The following is a 19,415-nucleotide window of genomic DNA, read 5'->3' as shown; positions in this document are numbered from 1 at the left end:
AACCTGTCCAGGGTGTAGCCTGCCTCTTGCCTACTAATTGCTGGGATAGGAGGCTCTTGCCACCCCACGACCCTGACCTGGAATAAGAAGTGCAGAATGAATGAAAAAACAAATATAAATATGCAAAATAATGGTTGTTTTAAGCACCAGTTTAACACAATTAGGTTAACTGAGTGGTAAACCAGTGCCAGTTATTTTCTCCTAAATGACTGCACTGAAGTTAAACTCCATCTTCCAGAAAAGTTTAAGCAACTTTAATAGTAAATGCAATTTTTCTTGTTTTCTAACATATAGAGCTCACAGTGTCTATGGATCAACTTACCGTCATTTATCCAACTTGACCTTTTCAGCATTGGTGGTAAAACAAAGAATTAAAACTTCCAAAATGCACACATTAGACAGGGGTGATTTTATTTAATACCGAAACAGCTTCGTATCTCATAATAAATTAATCCTTCATTTATTACACATTCAGAAATAACAGTGTCAGGACAACAGTCATTTATCAGTTTATAACACACAGCCAACTAAATTTAATAAAAAGAAAAGAAAAAAAAGCTTTTCTGTTCCATCCTGTCCTTGATGTGTTAAATCTTCTAAAAATTGTATCTACTACATTTATATGTAGTAGAACAGGCAGATTAGAAACTGCATTTAAATGCTGAACTGATAAATGAACGTAGAGCTTGCTAGGTGAGGACAATGGCTTCTTTACAGTATAGGACATACAGACGAAACATAATCCAAATCATCAGGACCAAATGATTATCAAAACCCAAAACACTGTATTTTAATTTCTTATTAGAACAGACAGAAAAATACATATATGAAAACACATATACACCCAATAATTTCATATAAATGTCATTATGACTTTTCATCAAATCAATCTATTCTTGGAACAAATTCAATCATGGCAAACAGGCTTCTGTAGAAACCTAAACCTGAGAGAGCACACAGTACACTACACACAGTAGTTTTCAGCACACCAGCTGTGTGCTGAATCACATAAAAACAGACCACAAATTTTAAAGCCCTGTTTTTGACCAGTTGTGTTTAAGGTCACAAACATGAGGCACTTGAGCTGCCTGTCGTTCCCAACACTGAAGTCATGATTTTACACCAGTCCAGAGCAACTGTGTGCATATTATTTATTTCAAGTTAAGTAAGCACAATAAATTCATCACAAACCTGTTCATATGTAACACAACAGATTGTTAAAGCATTAAAGGAGTCTACTGATTTCATGTAAGTTTGCTAGTAATGCAATGCACTACTTGGAAGTGTCAAACCATATCTTCTATACCATAGTGTTTTATGTTTGATCCACATTTTCAAGACTTGCTGTCATATGCATTCTGTCAGGTTATAACCTAGACAAAAATATACATAAAAAATGTTAGGAAACAGTTTAATCAATAATGAAGGAAAATTCTAATTGTGGAAATGATGTAGATAAATAAGCCTAACAGCCAAGTAGCCCAATAGTGGTAAACTGACTATTCTCTTGACTAAAGGTTGTTTTTTTTTAAGATGTCATGGTCTACATTGGCACACATACATATTTATGGTTCTTAAAGCGAAGCTATTGCTATTAAATACATGTTGCCAAGGTAATTCATTGCATCATAGCTCACTGATTCCTTTTCCATCCATGCATGTAGTTAATTTTGACTAACTATCCCCAAGGCTAACAGAGTCTAAGCTGAACAGTTAGATGCGGGTTTAGCATAAACACTAGGGTTTATGGGCAACGGAGGAAGAAAAGACATTAGTAATGACAATGAAACTACTTGAAATACCTGCTTTAACAAGATTTCTCCGCTATGAAAGCGTTTTCCCTGCAGGTCTTAGTTAATTACAGCATTACAGGATACAGACTTTTTTTTAAATGGTCTAAACAGACAAAATGTCTAATTACATTGGTCTCTAATGTTAAATTTTGACCATTAATTGCCATCGTCTCTCGTGTGTTAGTATAGTTAATACTACATCTCTGAATCTTTCACCTAAAGTAAAGGGAAACCTGCAGCCATTTGTCTTGAGTTATTGTGTAAACATGAGTCCTTAATGAATCAAGGACAAAGCCCTTGTCACATGGCATCTGTCCTTACTATAAAAATATTTTTTAAAAAAGAAGACTGAAACCAACTCAGCTTTGCTTATCCTCTAATAATTATTACCCACACTTTGGAGATGTACAACGATCAACTATAACATTCAACCACTTGTCTGACTGTGTGGGTAATGTACGTCTCATACCGATGATACGACTACAACCGAAGAAGTTTATCTTGTGGTGTTTAGCATTCAGGCATTTGCATAAAATGCTTTGGGTTCAGGGGGCTGTAGGGTGGGGCTTCATTAAATCAGCCTCATATCATCCTGTGGTTGATCAATCAGATTAAGAGAGAGTTTGTATGTTTGGTCAACACTTTGCTATCTCTGTCAACAGGCTAGTCTCATTCTTTTAATTTGTGCCTCTTTTTTCTCCTCCATTTTTTCTGCCTGCAACCCAGAAACTGATCTCAGTAGCTCGGACAGGGTGTCTCAACTCTTAAAATACATTGACATGTGAGGTTGTAAGCAAATAACACACTTATCAAGGAAGGCATTGCATCTTATCCCACTGAGTAAAAGACAGTAATTGAGGATGTACAGATTGGCAAATGTGAAAATGGGATGTTTTTGAACTGCTTAGAGGCAGCTTTGTCATTTTATTTTGCTGGACAAAGGTGAAGAGACCTGGGAATACCAAAGAATACCATAAAAAGCGTACATCTAAAAGTAACATATACAGAAAAACCAGAACCCAATGTTTCCCAGCAGAACATGGCATTGTGAAGAGATCAGTATCATTCATTTTATCTGACAGTGGCTTTAATGTTGCAGCTAACTGTACTAGCGACCAGTTTGTGCTTTCAAGTTACATAATGGCTTTAATATTGTAATAATACTGTGACCTCTCCTAGCAGACAAAAACACCCTGTAAAATCCCATTACATCTTAACATAAGCTTAACTTTTCTTTGACACAGTCACACACTTCACTACCAATTCTCGTCTGAGAAAGAGCTCGAGCTGCCAGAATCAGAGTCTGCATCTGTCAACCCGTCCAAGTCCCAGTCGGCACTTGAGCCGCTGTCATCATCCTCCTCTGTGGAGAAGCTGTGAGCTGAGCCCAGGCATGCTGGGTACACGCGTGTCGAGACGCAAACAGGTCCCAAGGTGGACACGTACACCGCCATGATGTTTTTCCATGTGTCCCTCTCAGGGTCGTATTCATGGATGAGGACTCTGTTCTTGTTGTGCTGCAGTAAAGTCTGAGTGAGGAGGAGCAGCTTGTTGTTGTGCTGGATCACCTGGTAGTTCAGAGCACGACTATCAATAGGAATGTCTCCTAACCTCTTCCATTCCCCTCTTGTGGGGCTGTAGGCTTTTACCACGGGGATATCACACACGCAGATGATCTGGTCCTGGAAAACACAGGCTTTGTGAAGCTTGTCTCTTCTGAGTGATCCGCAATGGCGCCAGCGGTTTCTCTTTGGGTCGTAACAAAGCATTCTCCGTTTGTTCACCACATACAAGTGGTCATTTAGTGCCACAACCTGCATTTTACCCAAAGAGTGAGGCAGAGGAGCCACAAATGTCCACTGATTCCTCTGGATGCTGTAACACTCAACCTCCTTTAACCTGGCATCAGTAACTGGATTTCTCCCTCCCAGAAGGTATACATGTCCATTGAGGTAGCCCATCCCCGAGTGTATTCTGCCCAGTGGTCTCTCTGCCAACTCCTGCCAGCTGTTGAGAACAGGATTGTACAGCCAGAAGTGTTTGGACAGGTGGGAGGCTAGGTACAGGTTATTTTCAGGTGTGGCACAGGCAATTAAAGATTCCATGGTTGAGCGTTTGTAATCCTGACTGCTTAGATCTTCTAAAGGAGGAGCCATGAAATATAGGTCCTCAGAGTAAGGGTCACAGCACATTATGTTGTCATTGGGTAGACCAAAGAAGATAATCATCTCTTTTGCACTCACACCTATTCTGTGTTTCGGTACATCCAAAGCTGCAGACATTTCACAGCTGTCCTCTGTAGACCTGTTAAAAAAAGATGACAGGTATATCTCAATTAGAGGTCTTGCCATCAGACTCTCCAGGTAGCACTTGTCCTTCTCGCTGAACAAGTTCCAGCGCACACACTTTAGGGCTTGCAATGCATCCTCTTTATTTAACGGCGCATTTGCCTCTATCCACTGTAAAGCAGCTGAGCATACTTTCTTCTCACAGTCCACATCTAAGGTATCCAGAGACAACAACTCTTTCAGCTGCACTAAGTCCAGCTCACAAAGGTCTCCTCCATTACACAACTGGGTGAAGTTTCTGGCTATGAAAGCCTGTGCATTTTCCTTCAATTCAGGATTGTCATAATTATCTGCAAATTTTAATATCCCAACACAGTTGGAGAGATCTAGCCTTCTTGTCATGAAACTGGAGCAGGCTTTCCTAATATACTCGAGCTGGAGCATGTTTGCTGCTGCGTACAGTCTCTGGACGTTGCTCTCCGTAATGGCCACCCTGCCTGTGTAACAGTAATCTATGATGACGGACATGGATTCAGAGTCCACCCCTCGGATGACTACCCTCTCCTGCATGCTCTCGTTTAGTCCCCCGGTGAACATGCTTTTAAAGTAAGGGCTGGCGGCGGCGAGAACGTTACGACTGCACAGGAAAAGTTGACAAATGTCACCTCTGGTCAGGTCACCGCTTTGCTCCGCGGACTCCTCTTCACACTCCACTCCAATAGTAACGTCCCCGAGCAGCCTGTAGTCGTAGAGTAATTTCAGCTCATTCATTAAACCTCGAGCATGATTCACGTCCTCCAGCACCTCGGGACCATTGAAACAACTCAGCGCCGAAGCCATTGCCGCAACTCGAGGGAGCAGGATACTGTTTTATGTCGGCGAAGGTCTCAAAGTTCAAGCTTTTTGGGGGATAAACATCCCAAACACCGTACAAGAGCCTCTGCGGTGACACTGACACATCCGCTTGTTGATGGAAAGCATAAATATGCAGCGGATAAATACATTACCACATTACGACTTAACGATTGAACGGTCGCCGCTGTAAAAGCAAACACTTCTCCGTTTCCAAACCAACGCAGTGTCGCAATTACATCAGAAACAATCTGTGCGTTATATCTAAAGAACAACTTTCAAAATAGTGACAGTTTTCATCGATTTTTTTCGTCCCTATGCTTTTCTGTTTAGATTAGCAGAGCTGTTTAAAAACATAAGTGACAGTTTCGACAGATATTCGGAAGGAAATGCCAAATTAAAAGCACATTTCTCTCACAAAAAATGTATCTAATCTATTTTTTAAGATAAAAGAAGAATGAATACATTTTATTAAATTTTACAGTATCGAAAAGTTCCTTTAATCAAAGAGGGTTTTCTCATTTCACCTTAAAAAAAAAGAAAATAATCTTATTTTGAAGGCAACCTCTACGGCTTCCGCTTTAGCCTAGTGTCCGTTCTAACAACCATGCTAGGTGAGGTTTAGCCTTTTTTTTTTTTTTTTTGTTTTCAAAACTGGGTCAACGGGGTTTGATTGATCGAGACCGATTAAAACCATTGTTTTATTCTATTGTGGAAATCACTAAATCAAAATAAAAATTTATAATTTATCTTCTCTAAAACTGATGATTTAAATTCTTTAAAATGAATGATACATATTTTATTATATTTTTTATATATGCAATAATATATATATATATATATATATATATATATATATGCAAAATTATGATGAAGATGGTTAAAGAACCCCAAATGTTTACAAAAACGTTTATTTCAAAATAGTTGTTATGAAAAGAAAAATAACTATGGAAACGTGTGAGACAAATAGACCACATATGGTTCAATAAAAAGAAAGAACAGCAAAATCAGAAAATATGTACTATTCTAAAGACCTGAAATGAACTAAATAATTTATAGATAATAAAATGTGACACTGAAATAAAAATAATGAATGGCAAAATTACCAGAAAGAGACCCTTCCTTTTATCCTTGGTAGACCAAACTGGAACCTTTTTACACATCACTATCTAGGGGTATATCCCTTCATTTCATCATGACAAAACTCACTGATAAACACATCCATTTTTTAAACCATGTAAAAATCATAGTAAAATTTTAAATTGCTGTATTTCAGTGCCTCATGAAAATCAAGAAACCCCAATGTGTCATTTTCAGAGTTTTTTTTTTTTTTTTTTTTTTTTTTAATATTGATCTTTCTACTAAGATATGTTATTTTTTTTAAAGCTCCATAGATGCATTTTAACCCATTTAAGTGAATCTCCGGTTGAGGTCATTGATTCTGCGCAGTGCATCTTGGTTGCGAATGGTCTTATGGATTGTGATGATAAAGGGGAAAGCAGAGGGAAGCTCCACCCTTTTGCTCAGCTTCTGGTGACCCCAGTGGAGGCAGCGCAGTTTCTCAGCCAGATCACGTCTGCCTGCCTTCTCCAGTCCATCTTGCAGCAGCTTGGTCTTATTTGGCTTGTCCCATGACCTCTCATACCTTTGAAGTGGCAGAGTTTATTATAGTTAGATAATTCAAATGTCAACGCCTAAAGGACCATAAATAATTTTAAAAGACAAGCAACATTCAAAACACACAAGATGTTAAATCTTAAGCACTTATTTAAATTTATAAGGAATGCAATAGTTTTAAATGATCAATTTACACTGGCTTTAAAGGTCATTTTGGAAAAAAATCTACACTAATGTTAATCAAGTTTCAAACATGATGTACCAGCTTTCCAACATGGCTCTGGCCTGCACACTCTTCTCAGTAGAGCTGGTGTGAAACCTCCCTATCTCGGTTCTGTTGAAGCCAAGCTCATAGGCCAAAACTGTCCACTCAAAGCCGACCTGCCTGGAAATCTCCTGCAGTGTCTTCAGGTTGATGACAGCGTCCTGATATAGAACAAAAAAATCATACAGAATCTCCTAATGATCTAAAATGCTTAGCATTACAAAGGAAAATGGCTTGCACATACCTCTTGAGCTTTGTTGGGCATTATCAGAAATTCCTAGAGCTCAGCAGTGAAGTCACACTCTAAAGAAGCTGTCTTCAAATCAAATGTAAAAACAAATCAAGCATACATTTGTAGTCCAAATTTCAAGTAGCAGGTGAAGGTTTTAGTTGCCCACCATAAGATGTGTTTATGAAAATGTGCAAGGTTGAGGGGTTACTGAGGAGATTTACTGTCAACACACAGGCTTGTTAAAGATTACTTCCTTTTGTCCCTCTGAGCTCAACTCGAGGGTAATGACTGGTTAAACCTCTGCTTCACTGCCATGTACACAAGGGGAACTAACTTGTGATGTCAGTTTTGTAAACATGTTTCAAATTGTAGAGTAGGTTTCATGTTGCTGTATGTAAAGTAATTTTACAAATATATTAGTGTTTTTTTTTTAACAATTTAATTAATTGCAAGATTGCTTCACTCAGTTCTACTTTAATTGTCTTGCATGCCTTGATCAGTTACCCTATAATGTTTTATTGCACTTTTAAGCATTATTTATAAAAGATTAGTTTTTTTATTCGCATTATTTAACATGATCTCTTTTGCTGGCCCTAAGGGGAAAAACACAATTTCAGAAAACACAGAAAAGCATAAAATACTATGTTTAAGAAAACATATTGTTTAAGAAAATGAGAGGAGAAAACTGTATTTTAGAAGTGCGATGTTTCGTAGTTTTCTGAAATGTGATTGCTTTCTAAGTTGTTATCTTTTCTGTAAGAAAAAAACAGTCATTACCCCTCAATATTCAGATTTATCCCAACTGAGACAACAACCTTACAAACTGACAGGAACTTTTCTGTATATGTTTGGCAAACTATGATTTTTTTTCTCATTTTATACATAAAGGGGTAAAAATTAGAACTAGGTTGCAATTTGGGGAAAAAATCTTTCTACTCCCTTTTTAAAAAATTAGTCTATACTCAAATAATCTAGACATTGATGTATGTCTAATATTAATTGTCTTGGTTTTGTATTTTATTTGCTTTTCTTATTCTACTCATTGTTTAAAATCAAATCTATCTATAATCTATAATTTGTTTCTGATATGTTGTCCTTGATTTTTCTTAATATTGTCTTTGATTATGTTTTTAAAGATTTATATGATATTGTTTGTTAAGACTTTCTTTTTGTGCTTTCTAAAATGTGTCTACAAATGAAAGAAAAACTGAAACAACACAAAGATACCTTGAAAAGTTTTATTCACTTCAAAAAAATGTACCTCCTCTCTAACTTTTTGTCGTCCATAAAAAGAAATTTGGGCTTCATGTGCAATATCACTGCAGCGAATATGTTATTAAAGACAAAAATGTAATGTAAACAGCAAATGAAAAGAAACTAGCCATAAGATAACGTTTGTACACTGATATAAGTGAATGTCATACTTTAGGAACAAAGCAGATCACTTGTTCTAACGTGTTAATCATAATTCTGATCCAAAGTGCTGCAAGGTCCAGTCAATAAATATAACTAACATGAAATACATCACTTATTAACAGGCACGGGATGTAACTCCAAATTCAGTTTCATCTTCATATCTAACATAAAAAAACAAAACAATACTTGCATAATAAATCGTGTTAAATCATTAAATGCATTTACAAAAGCAAGGGTCCGTTTTTTCTTAGCTGTCAAAGTGAGAGAGCTTTTCTTTTTACTAAATCCACAATGAAAAAAAAAGGTAAAAATAAAAATTCTGGGAGAATCCATTTCACATTTAGCGACTGATTATTGGAGTATTGCATGTTGTTGTCACTGTGTGTGTTTCTTTGTGTTTTAGTAAATATCCAGCCTGCTGGACTCGTACTGTTCTCAATCTCCACGTGTCTCTTCATTCAAAAGTAGTGCTTTTATTCACATTAGCAGTGCTGCAGTTTGGAACCTCCTTCATTTTACATCAGTTTGGTCCCATGTAGCGTTTCTTTGTGGACCTCTCGAACATCATTTGGGTTCAGTAGCAGCCATCTTTCCAGCTGCCATCCCTCAGAGCACTCAGAGCAGCCAGGCTCTTTGGAGGAGTCAGTAGACTGCAGACAGAAAAAACTCAACCTCATTAGAATTAATATTAAAACAAAAATTAGATAAATAATTTATAATCAAGTTAAATATATAACAGCTTGCATTTGTTATTAAAGTTCCTCTTTAAGTGGACCTATAGCACCTCTCACAGAACAGGAAAAGTAAATGTTGCAAATGTTACGCCTGTGTTGTGGCATAATTTCATACCAGCCATATACATTATACTTCAGGGCTGCAACAAATGGCACAGGAGTTGTCTCATAAAAACATGCCAGACTTCATATTAAAAACACAAAGTTTCTTGTTAGGGTTGAGAGATGACTGCTCCATCTATGGCACTGACAATAATCAGTCTGATCTTTTTTGTTAATCAATTGTTCTTAGGTGTTCATGGCATTATAAAACAATTAAATATACCCAAGTTTCAGAACATAAACAGTTTTCACACAAGTTTTGAAGAGAATGTGTAGTTTCTGCAGTTGCTGGTTGCACATGCCCTTCACAATTATAGATTTTCTGGGCTCACATAGCAGAAAATATAAGGTGGTTTGGCAGGTGCAGTGCAGCTTTTCTTCATAACAAGAACTACACAAGGCCTGGTAAATTTAAAAAAAATTATTCTGTTTTTTTTTGTTTACAGTATCCAAAAAAAGCTTATTTGTTACTGTTTAAACATTATTTTAATACAAGTGTTTAATATAAATACTTATATACCAGTATCATCAGTTTATCAATATGTATACAAATAGTGATGAGTAGATGGAAAGCAGCTGAAAAGAGTGTGAAGCAAACAACTCTTGGAGCTTTTATACACCACACTGACATTAAGAACAATCCTGCAGTGCCTCCTCATGTCCCCATAGTCTGCCTAAAAAAGCCCTGATCTTCAAAATGACCTTCAATTGCCCCATACAAAGACCTACCTAACTGCATCAGAGGACAGTGCAGAGATTAACAGGAGTCTCTACATTATTCAAAATGGTAAAAAAAATATGAACAAAAACATAAAAAACAAAATGTTTATGTAAAGGAAGGACATTATTAGTTCAATTTATAAGTTAATAGTTTCATGAATAGTTCTATCTCAGTTGTGTTTTAATATATTCAGACTCAAAAACCTGCAATTCAAACAAACACATTATATAAATAATTTTTTATGTTTGTTTTAATATATTATTGAGGCTTTGTTAAAGATAAATGTTTTAGGACTGCAATACATATGTGAAAATAGCTCAATATCACATGTCACATATGACATACACTCACCAGCCACCTTAATGAGTCCATCTGTTCAATTGCTTCTCAACGTAAGCAGCTAATCAGCCAATCACACGGCAGCAACTCAATATATTTAATATAGACATGGTCAAGCTGACTTACTTAATTTTAAACCCATGCCATGTTCAAAAGTGACTTGGAGCATGGTTGTGGTCTGAGTATTTCAGAAACTGCTGATCTACTGGAATCTTTGCACACTACCATCTTTAAGGTTTACATAGAATGGTCTGAAAAAGAGAAACTATCTAGTGAGCAGCAGTTGTCTAGAAGTTTGCCATGTTGATGTCAGAGGTCAGAGGAGAATGGGTCGACTGGTTGGAGATGACAGAAAGGCAAAAGTAACTCAATTATTTACTGTTTGCAACAAACTCCAAGGTATGCAGAATTTCATCTCTGAACACAGCATGTTGAACCTTGAACCTGATGAGCTACAGCAGCAGAACTCCAGAATTTTCTTGGTACACTTTGGGCCTTTTAGTACAAATTGAGCATCATTTAAATTGCACATCCTATCTAAGTATTGTTGCTGATCATCTCCATCTCTTTATGACCCATCTTCTAATAAGTACTTCCAGCAGGATAATGCACTGTGTAACAAAGTTCATATCATCTCCACTAAAGGGTTCTACAGCTTTTTATTTACAGTGGCAGTAGCATTCATCAAGACTTGTGATATGAAAAAGTGTTGGAGTTGGTGTATTTTTCCCTCACCTGCGTGTTGGCTGTGTGATTTTACTTGCACGTGGAACTCCGCTTGCGCCTATGAAGGAGGCTGGACGAGGAAGGGAACTGCGGGGGGCAGCAGACTGGTTGGTGCTTGCTTTCAGGGCCTGTGGCAGCAAACTGATGCTGGGTTTAAGGGGCCCAGGCAGTGCGGCGCTGTTGGAGATGGAGTTTAAACTGGCAGATGTGGACAGAGAGGTGGAGGTGGGGCCCTGTTGCACCGTGGGGCTGACATAGGCTGTTGCTTTTAGAGGGTGTCGCTGAGTAGTGGGGAAGTTTCCAACACTCTGGACTCGCTGGCTGAGCTGACCTGGGGAAGGAACTGATGCAAAGCAAGACAGCAGTTAGATGATAAGATGTATTTTATTACATGTAAACTCGCCAAACTTTCAGAGAATGAATTTATAAATTTACTTGTGCATAAAAATGCACAAGTAAAAAAGATAAAGATATAAACACAAGCGTCTTACTGGAGGACTGAAGTCGTGCAAGCCCACTGGAGGAGTCAAAGCTCTGGCTGGTCCGGAGGGAAGGCATCGTTGGTAAGGAGGAAGGGCCATGGGAGGGTGGGTTGCCAGGGGAAGTCAGGCATGGAATACTGGGAACACTAGGCATGCTGGGAGCTCGGATCAGGTTGGGCATGCTTCTTCGTAGCTTGTCTATGTAGCAACATCAACAAGTCTGATCAGGTTTTGACTCTAAGTGGAAGTTTTTCACTTAGAGTTTCACAATTACTGGACCAGCTAGACACTTGACACCAGCTTGGAGAAGCTACAACTTTCTTGCCAAATTGAACCTGTTTCTTTTCTTGAAGCTAGGCTGAGCTAACCAGTCACTAGATGTTGCTTTATAACTCTTCTGTAGACAAGAAAATGTCATAGATCTTATCCTTCAACATGTTTTGTTAGAATTATTGCTCAAAATGTAATATTCCATGAGGAAATAATGCACAACAAGCAAAAAAATTAAGGAGTTTCAAAAACAGCAGCCAGGGGATATTTTGTAGGATATTAAGGGATCTTGCGACTTCAGGAGGATTAGGATTTCATTTCACCACTCACCTGTGCTGCCTCTGTACATCGTGTGTGCTTCTGTGACCAGATTGGAGGGTCCAGACAACTGGGAAAGTCCACTGAGTGAAAACTGAGGGGTGGCTGAGCTGCGTCTGCAGTCTCTGATACTGGAGAATGTGTGAGAGTGGGGCAGGTTGCCCCGCTGCATAGACCCTGTACGGAATAGTCGAGGCTGAGGAGGAGGGAGCTGGTCGTACCCCTCGTCCTCCTCATCCTCCTCCTCCAGATCCATCTCGCTGCGCCTGAGGGAGTGCAAGGAGAAGCTGGAGCTGCGGCGGCTGGCTGTGGCTGAGGTAGAGGCATAGTCCTGTCGGAGACCTACAGAGTGATGGATCAGTGCTTTTATCTGAGGAAAACATGAAACTGAACCTCATATAGTATGTGATACATTTCCTCCTGGAAGGCGCCTCTCATCCATTATTCAGTTACTGAGTCAGTAAATCAGTCAGAAACAGGAAGTTTTTCTAAAATGTCCTGCATAATTTAAAGCTGTCTACTCAAGTTCAGCTGTTTAAAGGTCAAACATTTATCTTAAATTTAGCCATTCATCAGAAATATAATGGAGTAATCCATTTCTGTTTCAATGCAAAGCTAGAGTCATCGTTTTTTGCAAACCTGCACTGCAAAGATTACCTACTCAATGAAATATATCCCAAAGCAAAGATAACTGTGTCTGCAGTTTGGATTCAATAACTCTGAATTTCCCATGCCTCTCTAAATGCAGTCATGCAAAAAAAAGTACATCTTCTGTCAATTCTAAAGTTATGTATCAGAGTGTAATTATAACCAGGTCTTAAAACTACGTAGATGCAACATCAGAAGATAAACCCTTACTGCTTCCATAATAGGTAGCAGCCATGTGCTGATAATCAAATGCACTTGATTAATTAGTCATCAGTAAGCCTGAAAACCTCTATAAAACCAAGAAGGAAACAAGGAGGAAAGACATTAGACAACCTTGTGGTTTTGGGAATGTGGGTTAAGGGAAACATAAAAAGAAAATAGTTGCATTTTCAGGATTATTAACTTTGGAACTCAGTTTGATAATTAGTGTTTTCAGGCTACCATAATGACAACTGCATGTAACCGAAACATCAAAACAATAAAAAACCTAAGTGGACATACTCAAACCTGTCTCCAAACCTAAACCTGATAGAAATTTAGGGGCAGAACCTCAAGAGGCCGCTCCATAAACAAATGCCCGCAAATACTCAATGAACTGAAGCAACATTGTAAAAGAAAGTGGAAGCAGATTATTTACTATAGTGTCCTGATTTGTAAAGCTTTAGAATTAAAACAGAATGTCTTTTCTTTTTTCATAATATCATGTTTTGTATAGAAATATGTTTTAATAGTGGACTTACTCTCCTCTTGGAGTCGTGCCATGACTTCCACATCAGTCATGTCCTGCAACTTGTAGCTCATAGTGATGGAGTCATCCTCCAGCTCTGACACACCCACCTCGCTGTCCAGGGAAGACTGAGGCGTGATGGCTGCATGACGACGAGCCACGTCTATAACGAGAAGGGAGTCATTGGTCTTAAGATGCTTCACTACCCAGGCTTCAGACGATGATGCTGCAAGGATGTCTTAACTGTGAGAAATGGACATGTTGTTGTTGGGGGCTTACTGTGGAGAGTAGAGTTTGACAGAAATGTGGGTGCTCTGTCACTTCTGTCACCGAGGCTGCAGCTGGCCCGGAGTGGGAGAGCTGGCTGGATAAAAGACTGGCCAAATGATGACAATGTGGCTTCAGAGGAGAGAAACACAGCAAAGAAGAGAGAAAATATTAAACCCTAGCTGATTTGTGGTAATATATACAATAAGGATGAACAGGCTGATTCAGTTTTTCTCTGGCAGGATTCAAGACTGCTTTTCTCATCTGTCTTTGGGCTATGGCCTTTTAATCTCTCTCTGTAGTTTGCTGTAATCTGAATGTAAACTGCAAGCAGCAAGTCACTGAAAAATCTGGGTTATGTTTATACAGCAAGGTCCAAAAGTATTTTGGAAGCAACAGCTTGTTTTGGCTCTGAATTCTGATTAATTGTGAACAAGAAACTCAGATTTGAGTAATTTTAAATGTTAAATGTTATATACATCATTTCTAATGTTGCCCTTGCCAAAATGTAAACTAATAATCCTTAATTTAGTGAATTATTTCAGTAGTATCTTGTTATATTGTTACGTTTTGAAATGATTACAGCAATATTATGACACTTATTCTCTCTCGAAAAAAAGGCTAAAGTTCAGCAAAAACAAAAGATCAGAAAATGGCTAAGTGTGAAATGGAAAAAGGCTTTTCTTGCTAAATAAAGGTTAACATGACAGAAAGTTGTAGCTTTGCTACCAGTTTTCACTGTGGTTGGTTAAACAGTTATTGTAATATAAAAATCTGTCCAATTTAAACCATAAAGCAAAATCTTGTGGCTTTATGCTATTGCTGTAGTAAATAAAAAGCTTAAAAAATTATGGATATTTTTAACTAAAGTCAATAATGTCCAGGATTTTAAAAAAAATCTAGAATTGGATGAATTATGTCTGTAATCAAAAAAACAAATGAGCCTCAGACACTCATCAGAGTGACTATGTCTTTGTTAGTGTTAATTACATGCAGGCTTTTTTGTTACCTGGGGTGTCAGTTAGTGCAGTGGATGTAGTGTAAGGCAGGACGGGACAGCTAAGGGTAGACAGCCCTTCTATGAGGCTGTATGGACGGACGGAGGAGACTCCTCGCCACCGCTTGGCTGGGGACAAGATTGCAGTGAACAACATGTTAGTTTGATTGCTTCACCATGTAAAACCACATACTGCACATTGATTTATATATTTTAACACAGTCTGATAGATGTTAATCTGCCTCTTGCAGATCAGTATTGATGTTGTAAATGATTGGGTCAGAGGAGGCAGATAAACTAAGATGGGGTTTAGCCTACCACTGCAGCTTATTGGGCTAAAGCCCAGATTTGGTTTTTGGATGGATCTTCGGTTAAGCGGGGATTGCGCATGTTGGCTACATCCCATTCCCAAAAATGGAATTAGATCTACTATATACCACGTTCAGATTATGGAGGTTGCTTTAAATTTTCCACTGTATTGATTTCATTGTATACCACTGTCCTAAATTGTGCTTTATTAAACATTTTAATAGTTACTAATGGATTGCGTATAGTTTGAACTATAATTATGTTTGTTTGCCAAAATCTTGAAAATAAAAAGTCTAAATCCAAATGTGTAATACATGCCAGTTATAACAAATTAGTTACACTTATAAACTCTTGTGCCTTGGTAGAAGGTAACACTGTTATTTTTCACTGTCTAATGCTCACTAGCATTGTGTACATTTGCCACAGTTGTGTAATATCTCAGTGTGTCAACACTGAGTTTACTCCACTAATTGGTAGTCAGAGAGGTGCCCACTTGACAAAGTGGAGCATTTGGCATTCCTGCCACAATTAGGCTCAACCACTACTGAATAAAACTAGCATTCACTGCAAGTTACACAAGCAATTGCTTTGGATCAGATACAAGGATGAATTCAGGACTCATGATTCAGGAGAAGAGCCAGCCTTCCCTGAATGCAACTTGAATGAACACCCAGTGAACATCTACAAGAACATTTACTACTGTGCATTGTAAAGTCACAGTGTGGACACATTTACTTTGATATAAGAATAACTAATCACAGCAAACGCTTTTTCATTTTAAAATCAAAGCTTACATATACAGTCATGAAAGCATTCAAATGTATGTGCTTTCACAGCATAGGAGTGTCTTATAAAGGCTATTGGAACAGTGAGTGCTGGGCAAATCAGCTTAAAAAATCCTTTTAATGTAAGCATGGTTTCTATGGTAACCATATTCCCATGCATGAGTGTGGAGGCTGGAAAGCTAAAAGTCCAGCATTAAATGTTATATTGTGATACACATGTATACCAGCTACAGTGTTATAAGTATAAAACATATATGCACAATAAATATATTATTATCATTCAATAATTCAATAATCCTTTATCCTAAATAAGGATAAAACTGCCCGTTATAATCTGCTGTGATTAAAGGATTTTTCAGCATTTTCTATGACAGAAACAACATATGATTCATCTTAAACTGTTGAAGTAACTCAGTAGCTTTAAAGATTTGCTAGGACAGGCCAATTCAGTAGTATGGGCCAACTCAGACCAACTCATTAGTTGGCCTGTACTACCTAGCCTAACCTAAACCTACATGATCTGCAGTCTTGTCAAATAAAAAAAAATGTCCCCTATTAAATACAAAGTTGTGACTGACCATCACTATTTTACCTTGTTTTATGTCTTCTTAAATGTGTCAATGTTCTCCTCTAGCTCTTTGTAAGGAACGAAATAAGCGAATCACCCAAAAAGTCAAACTATTTCTTTGAAATATCAGATATTTGCACAAAAAATATTTTCTTTCTTTCCCCGTTTCTTTAAATGTTTATTTTAAAATCTGCCTGTATGCAGCCTCTGGTACATAGTGGCAAATAATGATAACATTTAACATAAGCATCACAGTGCCTTGTACACTATTTCCATTTAAGGACAGTTTGCAGCCATTAATTCACACAATGAAAACATTTAAATGTATTTTTACAGAAAAGGAAATCATTTACAGTTTGCTAAATGATTTCTGAAGAGCTTGATGTGTGCATGTGTGTCCACCCAGCTTTGATAAAACAAGAAAGGATCACGTTGCAGGAAAGTTGGGTGAGGCAACCACATTTGATGTCACAGCTTATGATCACACGTCAGCAGCTAAAGAGCCAGATGTCCGGATGTGGCTGATAATCTGGGAGGAAAATACACAGTACCTTGGTCCAGTCTGTGACAGAAGGTCATCTTAGCCAGCTCCACCTCGGGCCCAGGGTGGTCCAGGACCTGCCTGCACCACTGGAGAGGGCTGAGACCACTCTCAATCTGCAGTTTGGCTTTGGGACTTACATATAGCCTTGCAAACAAAGCACAGTCACCAGTTAGGTATTGTAGCCTTCACAGCCCAGTCACTGAAATAAGCAAAAAGCTGCTGTATTTATCTGCAGGGAAATTTTGCTCACAAAGATCTCAGCAGAAAAATATTGCAGAGTTTTTCAACATTAACCTGTGAGGTGAGATCAATTTCGGTCAAATCCAAATGGCCCTGAAGATTTTAAAATAGTTAACAACAGTGACACTGATATAAATAAAAACAATGGAGGGAAAATGAAAAATTATAAATAAGATCTCCTGCAGTGATGTGTAGGATGCTATCATGACAGCAGGACATAGGAGGGTTGTGCTGAAATGATCACTTAATTCAGAGATGAGAAAAATAAAATAAAAAAAAACTAAGCAAATATTGGATAAAAGACAACTGTGTCCGTCTTTTTAAAAAATCCCAAGCTTTAGCTTCTAATATTTGAGTATTTCTTAATTTATTGTCTAAAAGTAAATAAAAAAAATTATATTTTAAACTGTCAGGTAAAAAGAAAAAAACATTTTGTGTGAGTGTGCAATGAAAGGCTAAAAAAAATATGCCTGCTATCATGAGAACATATCTGACCACTTAAAAAAGATCAGAACAAGCTGTTATTTGATTGTTATCTGTATGTTTCTTATACTACAATGTCAAACTACTCAATAATCATTAAAAAAGAAAAAACATGATGTTTGAGACTGGAGTTAAAAAGAAAAAAAGAACTAAAGCAACATTTTCTGGTATATAACTAAATGATTAGTCACTTCTATGTCAACACAAACTAAGTAAAACTGATCTTTTATACCAAAGCTAGTCCATAGTGTTTTACTGAGTAAAGGGTCAACTTGTCATGTTAAATCAGGTAAAGATATACCAGTGCCCCAGATGAGCGCTGGATCCCATCAGTGCTGCACTTAACTGTGTGCTACATTTTCCACTTCACCACATCAGATACATAAAGCTGGAAACGGATCAGTAGTCAGCATGTCAGTGTGTGAGCTACCGAAGGCAGCAACTGCACTTCAAAGTAGTTCAGCCTGGGGCTGAAACCACACACAAAGCTGAGCTGTTTGATCACAGTCTGAAGGGGGTCATTGTTTCTAATTTCATCCAAGAGCAGCCTTTCTCCGAACAGCTACCTATGCTGCATGCACCATAGATTCTGGGATGCAGCTTGTGTCAGGTCTATTTTGTTGTTTTCCCCTCCTGTAAAAACACACCCCTTGCCAATATCTGCAACTCTACTCCACCAGGAGAAAAATCAATAATGTAATCAATAAAAGGATACGTGGTAGGGTGGCATTATATTATCTTAAATATATGGCTTGTTGACTGTCCTGTGGTCTATTAAGCTCATATTAGGGTCTGCCAAACACATGGGACACTGAATTTGTCGTTGTACAATCACAGACATACAAAATGTGGCTGACATAAATAAAAGCGGTTACCAGCTATCAGGCTCTCCAACAGGGAGCACGCTGTTGAGGTCCAAAATGTCAACCTCATCCCAAACAGTTGTGGCACCAGCGGCGCCGCTGTCCTCCACAGCGGCATCGAGAGACACCGAGCTCGGCTGAAAATAGGCGAATGGCTCCTCTGTTAAACCTTGAGGTGCAGTGACACACGGACGCGACCGTGTCGGACTTGAAATGTCATATTTACTGGTGAAATTGTCACTGGAACACGTTGTAACCCCATGCAGACACGACAACGAGGTCTGGAGATGAGGGCCGATGGAGCAATTGTTTACAGCGTTCGCTCTAGTCCGCAATTGTTCGTTTTGCTTTTCCAGTTTTCGGACCAATTCCTGAAGCTTTAACACCTCCAGCTCCGCGTTGGTGATTTTATTGTTGCCATTGACGTCTGCCATCATCTGGGGGTTCAAGACCTCTGCTTCCATTTGGTAAAAAGCACATTGAAAGAAGCAAAAAGCACGGCCTGCCTGCAGAGGGTCCTATTGAATTCAGAGAGGGTGTCCAGATTACCCCGTTTAAAGCTACTACTCACACACTCAGACTCACATTGATGCTGCTGCTGCTGGGATGACTGCACAGCCTCTATCTCATTGGTTAGCAGCTCGGAGTTCAACTCCCATCACACCACTGCTGAGGAAGTGTTTGTTATCAGCGCTTCCCACAGCACCGATGGTGATGTACTTCTTTGTTTACTTAATATTATTGGGTGATAAGTATTCTGTGTAGTTCTAAATCACACTAAATTAAACCAACATTTTTGCATTCAACCAGCAAATATGATTTAAAAACA

At 38.3% G+C, this 19,415-nt stretch overlaps 3 protein-coding genes across 3 annotated transcripts; all 3 read right to left on the bottom strand.

Moving 5' to 3' along the window:
- Nucleotides 1-2,683: 2,683 nt before the first annotated feature.
- kbtbd7 (kelch repeat and BTB (POZ) domain containing 7) lies at nucleotides 2,684-5,267 on the bottom strand. Its single transcript, XM_042002427.1, has one exon. It carries the CDS (start codon nucleotides 4,919-4,921, stop codon nucleotides 3,050-3,052), a length of 1,872 nt encoding a protein of 623 aa, XP_041858361.1. The 5' UTR covers nucleotides 4,922-5,267; the 3' UTR covers nucleotides 2,684-3,049.
- A 1,076-nt stretch (nucleotides 5,268-6,343) lies between these two features.
- On the bottom strand, nucleotides 6,344-7,080 carry wu:fc50b12 (uncharacterized protein LOC103911624 homolog). Its single transcript, XM_042002182.1, has 3 exons — nucleotides 7,060-7,080; nucleotides 6,813-6,976; nucleotides 6,344-6,578 (listed from the first exon to the last, which is right to left on the bottom strand). The coding sequence occupies exons 1-3, from the start codon at nucleotides 7,078-7,080 to the stop codon at nucleotides 6,344-6,346; spliced, it is 420 nt and encodes a 139-aa protein (XP_041858116.1).
- Nucleotides 7,081-8,283: 1,203 nt separating this feature from the next.
- slain1a (SLAIN motif family, member 1a) lies at nucleotides 8,284-19,222 on the bottom strand. Its single transcript, XM_042002630.1, has 9 exons — nucleotides 18,599-19,222; nucleotides 17,008-17,144; nucleotides 14,807-14,923; nucleotides 13,810-13,929; nucleotides 13,544-13,693; nucleotides 12,168-12,497; nucleotides 11,577-11,765; nucleotides 11,095-11,428; nucleotides 8,284-9,113 (listed from the first exon to the last, which is right to left on the bottom strand). Exons 1-9 carry the CDS (start codon nucleotides 19,048-19,050, stop codon nucleotides 9,038-9,040), a joined length of 1,905 nt encoding a protein of 634 aa, XP_041858564.1. The 5' UTR covers nucleotides 19,051-19,222; the 3' UTR covers nucleotides 8,284-9,037.
- Nucleotides 19,223-19,415: the final 193 nt, after the last annotated feature.

Source organism: Melanotaenia boesemani, chromosome 12 (genome assembly GCF_017639745.1).
Source record: "Melanotaenia boesemani isolate fMelBoe1 chromosome 12, fMelBoe1.pri, whole genome shotgun sequence".
NCBI lineage: Eukaryota > Metazoa > Chordata > Actinopteri > Atheriniformes > Melanotaeniidae > Melanotaenia > Melanotaenia boesemani.
Note: the sequence above shows the minus strand (reverse complement) of the source record. Positions and strands in the feature narration are given on the sequence as shown.

Excerpts from the sequence above, each read along its gene's own strand:
- kbtbd7 (XM_042002427.1), bottom strand. The coding sequence starts at position 4,921 with ATGGCTTCGGCGCTGAGTTGTTTCAATGGTCCCGAGGTGCTGGAGGAC.
- wu:fc50b12 (XM_042002182.1), bottom strand. The coding sequence starts at position 7,080 with ATGCCCAACAAAGCTCAAGAG. Across the intron at positions 6,977-7,059 it reads TGCCCAACAAAGCTCAAGAG|GACGCTGTCATCAACCTGAA; the intron begins GTATGTGCAAGC and ends GTTCTATATCAG. Across the intron at positions 6,579-6,812 it reads AGAGCCATGTTGGAAAGCTG|GTATGAGAGGTCATGGGACA; the intron begins GTACATCATGTT and ends GCCACTTCAAAG.
- slain1a (XM_042002630.1), bottom strand. The coding sequence starts at position 19,050 with ATGGAAGCAGAGGTCTTGAACCCCCAGATGATGGCAGACGTCAATGGC. Across the intron at positions 13,930-14,806 it reads TGCACTAACTGACACCCCAG|CCACATTGTCATCATTTGGC; the intron begins GTAACAAAAAAG and ends TCTCCTCTGAAG. Across the intron at positions 12,498-13,543 it reads GGCACGACTCCAAGAGGAGA|GTCTCCGACAGGACTATGCC; the intron begins GTAAGTCCACTA and ends ATCACTCTGTAG.